Source organism: Aethalodelphis obliquidens, unplaced genomic scaffold, assembly GCF_003676395.1.
Source record: "Aethalodelphis obliquidens isolate GAN/ISIS:26980383/991018 unplaced genomic scaffold, ASM367639v1 scaffold2, whole genome shotgun sequence".
In the NCBI taxonomy this organism is placed as follows: domain Eukaryota; kingdom Metazoa; phylum Chordata; class Mammalia; order Artiodactyla; family Delphinidae; genus Aethalodelphis; species Aethalodelphis obliquidens.
This window is the reverse complement of record NW_020837946.1, coordinates 21,950,464-21,958,637: the sequence shown is the minus strand read 5'-3', so window position 1 is coordinate 21,958,637 and position 8,174 is coordinate 21,950,464. Positions and strand designations below refer to the sequence as shown.

The 8,174-nt window shown below is 37.8% G+C and overlaps 1 protein-coding gene across 3 annotated transcripts in view; it reads right to left on the bottom strand.

Annotated features, from left to right (window-relative positions):
• Nucleotides 1–7,612, bottom strand: part of ABCA12 (ATP binding cassette subfamily A member 12) — a 180,790-nt gene extending 173,178 nt beyond the window's left edge. For 2 of the 3 annotated variants that reach the window (XM_027122124.1, XM_027122141.1), the window contains exon 1: nucleotides 7,285–7,612. In XM_027122124.1, the coding sequence (XP_026977925.1) occupies nucleotides 7,285–7,353 (69 nt within the window). In that variant the 5' untranslated portion in view covers nucleotides 7,354–7,612. Of the gene's footprint in view, nucleotides 1–6,326; nucleotides 6,397–7,284 lie in introns of those variants that run through there. The other variant, XM_027122131.1, reaches the window with a different exon arrangement.
• Nucleotides 7,613–8,174: the final 562 nt, after the last annotated feature.

Here is an 8,174-nt window from a genome sequence, read left to right as displayed (position 1 = left end):
AGCCACAACCACTGAGTCCACATGCCACAACTACTGAAGCTTGCGTGTCTAGAGCCCGTGCTCCGCAACAAGAGAAGCCACGACAATGAGAAGCCCGCGCACCACAACGAAGAGTAGCCCCCGCTCACCGCAACTAGAGAAAGCCAGTGCACAGCAACAAAGACCCAACACAGCCAAAAAATAATTAATTAATTAAATAAATCTATTTAAAAATTTAAAAATAAAAATAAATAAAAGACAGCAAAAGAGAAGAGGACCAAGAAAAGAGATTTAAAGAAAAAAAAAACATGCTTTCTATCTAGGAACTCTATCCTGTTGCACAACGCAGGTGATAAGTTTTGGAGAATTAATGATGATGACAGGACACACTTCAGTGGCCTTGAAGTCAGTGAGGTCATCCACTCAAAATTCTAGGTTTAAATCTTAAGAAATTCCTTGAATGAACCAAATGTAAATTCACTCCAAAATTTCCATTCACTACAAGATCTGTAGTACTTTTTAACTCAATTGAATTACCTAGTAACATTTGTCTCTGCATTTGCTGAGAACTATTGTTTCAAATCTCTGAAAACCTTTCAAATCTAATTTTCTGAAAAATTTTGGCAGAGCACATAATTTCAACTTTAAGTCATTCACACTTCATTACTTTATTAGAACCCTTTATTCTAATTATTGTTAGTACACCTGATTCCAGTTGTGGCCATCATTTTTATTATGTTCTTATTTTCATTGAAAGTAAATAAGAAAATAAGATACAGGTGAACTTTAAATCAATGTATTACTATATATTTAAAAATTTGAGAAACTACTACTATTTGAATGCCTGTAAGTAGGATATTCTCTCTCTAGTCTTAATCATAAATGTCCTCATTTCCTACCATCTATGCTTGTCCCATTTCACACAGTTACATTGCCTGTCTTGCCCTTACAGATATTTGAGTTTGTATCCCTTGCACTACAGTGGTTAGAAGTTAGTTATGTCTGAAATGAATAATACTGAATATCAGTACAATTTCCAGATTTCAATGGGGATTCTTCTCCTTAACTCTGAAAATAAATAAAAGTAAAATGTTTAGGATGAAGATTCTCCATTTCCCTCCATGAAACCACAGTCTTGGAGAGTCTTAAGGAAACTTACAGTTTAACATACACTATAGTAATCATTCATATAAGGCTTATACATTCATTAACACAATAAAAAATTATTGAGCACCTACTGTGTACCTGGCCCTGAGGATAGAGCAATTAAAATTTTCAGTCTTTTGAGGAAGGGAAACATGAAAAAAAATTATCACCAAATGTAATAGATAATGCTAAGATACAGGAAGTCAAGAGTGTGAAAGGAAGATAAAGCAAGGGGAGCTGAATCTAAAGCTAAAAGATGAACAACGGTCAGGCAGAAGAAAGGATATGTGTGTTGGATAGAATATGAGAAAGAAGTGGGAGTCTTTCAAGCCAGGGAAACATATGGGTGAAGACCCACAAATGGGAAAGAGGGTGGAATATTCCAGGAAAAGAAATAAGTCCAGAATGACTGGTACATGAAAAGTTAGGGAAAACATCTCTGCAATATGGTTATGCAGCCTGTACTTGAATGTTTCTGGTGACTAGAAGTTCAATATTTCACGAGACTTCTTCATTATTGGACAACTCACATTGTCTGATTGTTTTGCTCATATCAAGGTGATATCTTCCTTCCCATGACTAACATTTATTAGTCTTAGTTTGGCTTCCCCTCCGGCAGGAGAATTCTACAAGTATTCGAATAGAGACAAAATCCTCTCTCCTCTTGGGTACCAATGCCAGTTCCTTCACCAATTCCCTGTTAAATATGATTTCAAAATATCTTCCCCAGGGTGAATTTTTGTTGTCAAGTGGTCTTCTTAAAATTAATATCAAAATTCAATAAAGTACTCCAAATAATAGCTAATACATGACTGCTGAGAATGTGCAAGGTGCTACGTTAAACACTTAACATGCACTATCTCATTTAATATAATCACCTCATTTCCTCTTGCAGATGGGAAGTTAGAATATTAAAGAGACTAAATAAGCCTTCATTCCATAAGCCACTAAACGCTAGAGCTGATATTTGGACCCAGGGAGCCTGACTTCAGCACCTGCACAGTTAACCACTAAGTTTTGTAGCCAAACCCCTACTGAATAGATTACTAGCTCTCTTTGCAATACCACACTTTTATTAGTTCAGCCTATGACAGCATTGAAAGTCATTTAAATGTTGAGCTATAACCTAGAATCATAACTTTTTATTACAAACCTGAAAATAAAAATCGCCCAGACTTTCCTATATAAAGTATACAGTCTTTTTCTTCCTCTTCTATTCCTTCCTTTTTGCATTGTCTGTTAAGTCAAAGGTGACTGTTACTTGGTGTTAACAAGTAACAAGGTTCATATTCAGAAGTAAGAGTGTGATACTTTAGATGTGAAATAAACCTTAGTTTCACCCCCAAAACAAGGAAACAAAAGTGGCACAAGAGTTCTGTTAATTGGGCTTTCTGCTAGTGAACACTGCCGTCTACGTAAATAACCCATCTAAAAACTGGGATCAAGACAATGTTCTGAAATCCATATTTATAGATTATAATACAATTTGAAGATTGGTAAACCTTCTTTGATGTCTATGAAAATAACACATTTTTATTGGGCTTTAAGCTAATTATTTCTCTATTGCTTCCACTTCCAAAACATCTTTACCTCATTTACTTTTTGCTTGACTAAACTAATAAAATGTGCATGTATGCTATGTGCCAGGCACCGTAATGAACAAGTAGATACAAATTTTTTGAATAATTAAAAGGGCTTAAGGGAGTAAATAGTACAGATCCAGAAGAGGTAAAAGGGCCTGGAACATTTGACCATGTAGTTGAGTGACTTGTGCAACACTGAATTCATTTTAATCTGATTTAGAATTAAATTTGAAATTCGAGTTTAATTCTAAATTGTTTTAATCAAAAAATTATTTTAATGCATGGACCAACCTGTCCCAAAATTTTCAAGTTAAGTCTTCCTTTTTCTTTAGCCATTGTGAGGGAAAATTAAATGAGCAAGGTGAGGATTGGGGAGGAAGTGTCAAATTCGATCCAGTTTTAGAAGTTTATCAAGTTGTAGGAATATCTATGATAGAAAAACTAGGTCTATCATCAACTGAGCTAAAGTGTGATCCACCAGCTAAATAGTTACAAAAGAAAGTAAATAGCTGAAGTTAACTTTCCTTCTTTAGGTCATAAGTCTGGAATTAGATTCCACTTCTATAGAGACCTGTAGTCACTTCTTGATATGCCTATTTAGAATCCATCTTCTTAATGAAAGATAAATTCTTATCTTGCACGATCTAGTCTTTAAGCCTTCAGTGCCTTTGCTGTCCCAGGACTCTGTTTCCTGTCATTAACTAGCATCTCATTAGGTGAGCCTCCCTGTTGCTAACCATCTCCGGTGGAATGTATGCTCATTTTTCCCTTATATTTTAGAGTTAAATTACAAGACCAGCAGGGTAGCAACTGCATCTAATTGACTTTCTCTATTGCCTAACATTTCTGTTGGTGCCTAATGTATTTTTTTCACACTCCTCTAGTATTCATTTTTTGCAATATAATTGAGAATTGGTATTACCACTAATATTGAAAAACAGCAATATCTAAGGCCTCCTTGGCGAATATGATCTCTTTGTTGATGGGCTGAACTCTGAGCAGGGATTAGAGAATATTGGGAAAGGAAACTCAACTTAGGAGCAATAGAGAGGTATTGGAATAGCAGGAGGTAATGGAAAGAAGAGATCCAGTTTTGGTAGAATATAACTGTGTTTTTAAACTCACTACGTGACTCTGGACAAGTACCTTGAACTCTCAGGGGCCCTGTAAAATCAAGGCAGTTAGATAATCTCAAAGAGTTCAGAATTCTGACATTTGATTTTACAAAAAAGAGAGAAACATTAGCTCTAAGAACAATTTTGAGGAAAGTCACCTCAAAAATTAAAAATCTTGGGCTTCCCTGGTGGCGCAGTGGTTGGGGGTCCGCCTGCCGATGCAGGGGGACTGCGGGTTCGTGCCCCGGTCCGGGAGGATCCCACGTGCCGTGGAGCGGCTGGGCCCGTGGGCCATGGCCGCTGAGCCTGCGTGTCCGGAGCCTGTGCTCCGCGGCGGGAGGCGCCGCAGCGGTGGGAGGCCCGCGTACGGCAAAAAAAAAAAAAAAACAAAATTAAAAATCCTGCCTTCCCTTTTTTGCAGCCAGGTCATCATATAGCTTATTCCATTGTTATTTTACTTCTTAGACAGCATAGCTGTTTAAAATAGTTTTTTCACTTTCTAGTCTAGTATATACTTTTATAATAAACTTCCTCAGTAATCCCCACTCAACTTTAATAATTTTACTATATATTTTTTTTGTTTTGCATCTCCATTTATAGATTCCTAACTTCTTCCTCTACACACTATCCTTCCTACTGCCTTGCTCTGTGATTGACTCTCTTGAAAACAAAATGGAAGAGGATGGCATGGAGGTGATACTAGCATTTTTCCTCAACATTCACTAATGACTATACATTTCCAGTGTCACACAACTTAATTTCTATTTTCCTGGGTATAAAAGTATATTTTTAAAGTGCCATATTCAGAACAATTACAAAGATAGAGATAAAAATACCTGCATCTTAAATAACTGCTTGATGGATGCCAAAGTCCAGTTCCTATACAAAGACTTTGTCCTCTCCTCCAATTTATATACCCCTTCTTTACATGTTCTGTCTTCTAATTTGTCTATATTTTCTCTTTTCACATTTTAAAAACATTTATCTCCGTTTAGATTTTTTAATCCTAACTTTCCAACCTCTTGATTTTCTCATTCTTCCCTCTTAAGTAACACTGGCACACATATATCCCTTCCACCTGTGTCCTCAAATCCTCTCTTCCAGTACCAAGACATAGGATTGGCTCTAGGCAAAACTATGAGGAAATACACCTTTCTTTGCCCTCTACCTCTCCACTTAAAATTGTCTTTCCTTCTCCTTTTGGCATCACCGTTTTCTAAAGGTCTCTTCTGTCCCTCTGGTTACTCATAATGGATTCCGGTGGGCCTTCTGTAGTGCCCCAAATTCTGGACTTTTAATGATCTCACTTCCTGCAACCAAGACTGTGCTAGGTCCCATTCTCTCAAGGTGCTCTTAAGATCTGAATCATTTGATGTCCCAAAATGAACTAATAGTTCATGTATTCTCTTTCCCTAGGCAAAAGTATTATTATCAGGGGCTTTCAGGGATTTTGGTTACTTAGGAATAATATAAGTTATCATAGTGAAAACATTTTAGCATGCCTGACTTTCACCTTCTTTAAATATGCCATGTCCAGCAGAAATTGACTCAAATGGAGAAAAACTCTAAAGTAGAAAATTGATATGCCAGCTATTTTACAGATGAGGAAGGAACTTATTAAAGTTTCTAAAGATAAAATTTCCTAATGAAAAAATTTATTCACTTGAGGGTTTATTTTTAATTTTTAGGTAAAATGGAATTGTAAGGAAAATATACCACCTTAGCATTCAGCTTATCAGCAACAGATATACGTTTTCAGTTCCTTTATTCTTTTATTTTTAACTATTGAGTTTTCATCACTTAGGAACTTTACTGTATATAAATTTCTTTCTTTCTCCCTTCCCCTGCTTTTTCTTTCACCATTACTTTGAATAAAATATGACACAGACATTGCCCCAAATCCCTCTATAATCTATTTGCAAAGTGTTTCATCATTTATAAAGCACTTTGAAATACATTAGCACATTTGGTTCTTACCACCCTATGAGACAGATATGGTAGACCAGATGCCCATTTTACAAATGGGAAAACCAGTGCTCAGAGAAATTGTGATATGCTCTTTAAGTCATGTAGCTAGTGAGGAATAGAACCAAGAAGCCAATTCTTGTCTTCTAACCACCTCCACCTACCCAGACTCTTTCCCTGCTGAATTCCACACAGAACCTACTGTGGGAAAATTATGGAAAGTTCCACTTTTGTGTTGTTTCCGATGTGTTGCTTCCGACAATGAAGTAAAAATATTAATGATTTAAAATTTTATATCCACACCCACACCTGTGTAATCACATAATGCCTTGTGATTTTAAATCCTATCCACCAAATTCACAAAGGCAAATCAACCTCTCCCTCATACTATATACATCAGAACACTTGTAAGGTGTAAGTAAGGCGTCAGGCACTGCAAGCAAACCTAGAGTGAGATAAGGTGTATAGATAAACTTTGGTTTCTATGATGCATATTATTTGCAAATACTTATATTATTAATTTTAGGCTGGGAGTTACCTTCTAAAATGAAGTATATCGAGTGTCTTTTTGGATTTCTCCAGTTTTCAAACATTCTTCTGAATATGCAACAACTCACAGAAGCCAGTTCCTTTCTCAATCTCCCTGCACCCTATCTGGTGAGGATGTAATAGCTGGCTATGTAATTTAAAAAGCAAACATGAGTGTAAGAGCACAAAAAAAAAAAAGATGTTGCAATAAGCTGAGTAGACAGATTGTAGCAGTAAAGTGATTCAATAACACTCTTGAAGCATCACATACATATTAACCTTTGTTTGGCATTTCTAGTAAATACTGTTTCTTATCAACCAACCTTTCTATTGGTTTTGGTTTTTAAGTACATTTCTCCCCCATTTATTGTACCTTTCATCTGAAACTTTTCCTCATCTCATTTTTTTTTTTTTTTTTTTTTCAGTACTTGGGCCTCTCACTGTTGTGGCCTCCTTGGTTGCGGAGCACAGGCTCCGGACGCGCAGGCTCAGCGGCCATGGCTCACGGGCCCAGCCGCTCCGAGGCATGCGGGATCCTCCCAGACCGGGGCACGAGCCAGTGTCCCCTGCATCGGCAGGCGGACTCTCAACCACTGCGCCACCAGGGAAGCCCCTTCATCTCATTTTTAACAGAATTCATTAGGAAAATTTCTGAAAGCATTTTGGCCCCAAATCTAGAATTCAACACAAGTTCCAATTCAACCGGTAACAAGATGTATCCTTTCTTGCCCGGGCCATGTCCTGGTTTATTCTTTTAATTTCCTGAAATCAAAAGGCAGCTTTGGGGGCATGTTTAGACTCACCCCATTTAGCTGTAGGACAGATGCAGGGATGATTTCGAAATATCTCATTCCTGCTTTAGAAAATGATTTAAAACTCTTCTCCTTCTCTTTTTACCTGTCATGAACACTACATTTTAAAATTGTCTGGAGCCTTTCCCCCAGGACCCCTTCCCTTGTTTTACTCACCGGCTGCCTTTTGACGCCTAGCCAATTTTTCCAGACCAAGACGTGAAGCTGATGAAATGGAGAAGCCATCCTTCAAACACCACGAACAAGAGAATTCCTCTCTTTTCCTCCAAACCTCAAAAGAAGAATTGGTTCCCCGTCCAACTTGCTGTGTGTCAATGGGTCAGAAGCCTTTTCATGGCATAGCCTTCCTGCGGGCTGGGGTAAGAAACCCACAGATCTTCTCTCCCTCTTGGATTTTTCCCTTGGGTTAATCCTGACCAAGGAACACTTCTCAACCAACTCTTTCTCTCAAACAAGGACCCAGACCAGGATCTTTTGGTGGCTTTTGCTTATTTTAAAATAACATCCAGTTGCTGCTTGTTGCATAAAGTTTAGACTCAAGAGAGAATGAATATCCTTCAGATACTGCCTCACGGAAAGAAAAAAAAAAAAGCTGAGCCCACACCTCCTACTCTCCATAAAATTAACTGCCTATCCACACCTTCGAGCAGGTGTCACGTGGCCTGGACACGTCATGAGGAGTTAGGTGGGACCCTTGCCAGGCCAGTAGGACTTGTCCTATATTCTCTCGCTTTCTTCAGTACATAGTGCCTGCTCTAGCAGAGGCAGGGCACAGAGAGTGTGTTACAGACTCTGGGCCTAATGACTCTCATAACAAAGTGTCATTAAGATGTTTTAAGTCAATGAGGCCAGAGCTCAGCTGAAACACTTTGAACCTCAGCCCACCACTAGGTACACTAGAGAAGATCTCAATATTTAGCTTAAAGTGAAGCTGAATGCTTTGATTTAGCAGGAAGTGACTATGCTGGCTTCTATCACAATTTAGATTACAAAAAATGCAGAAAATAAAAGGTAGGCTGTGACAGAAATGATATACAATGGATACC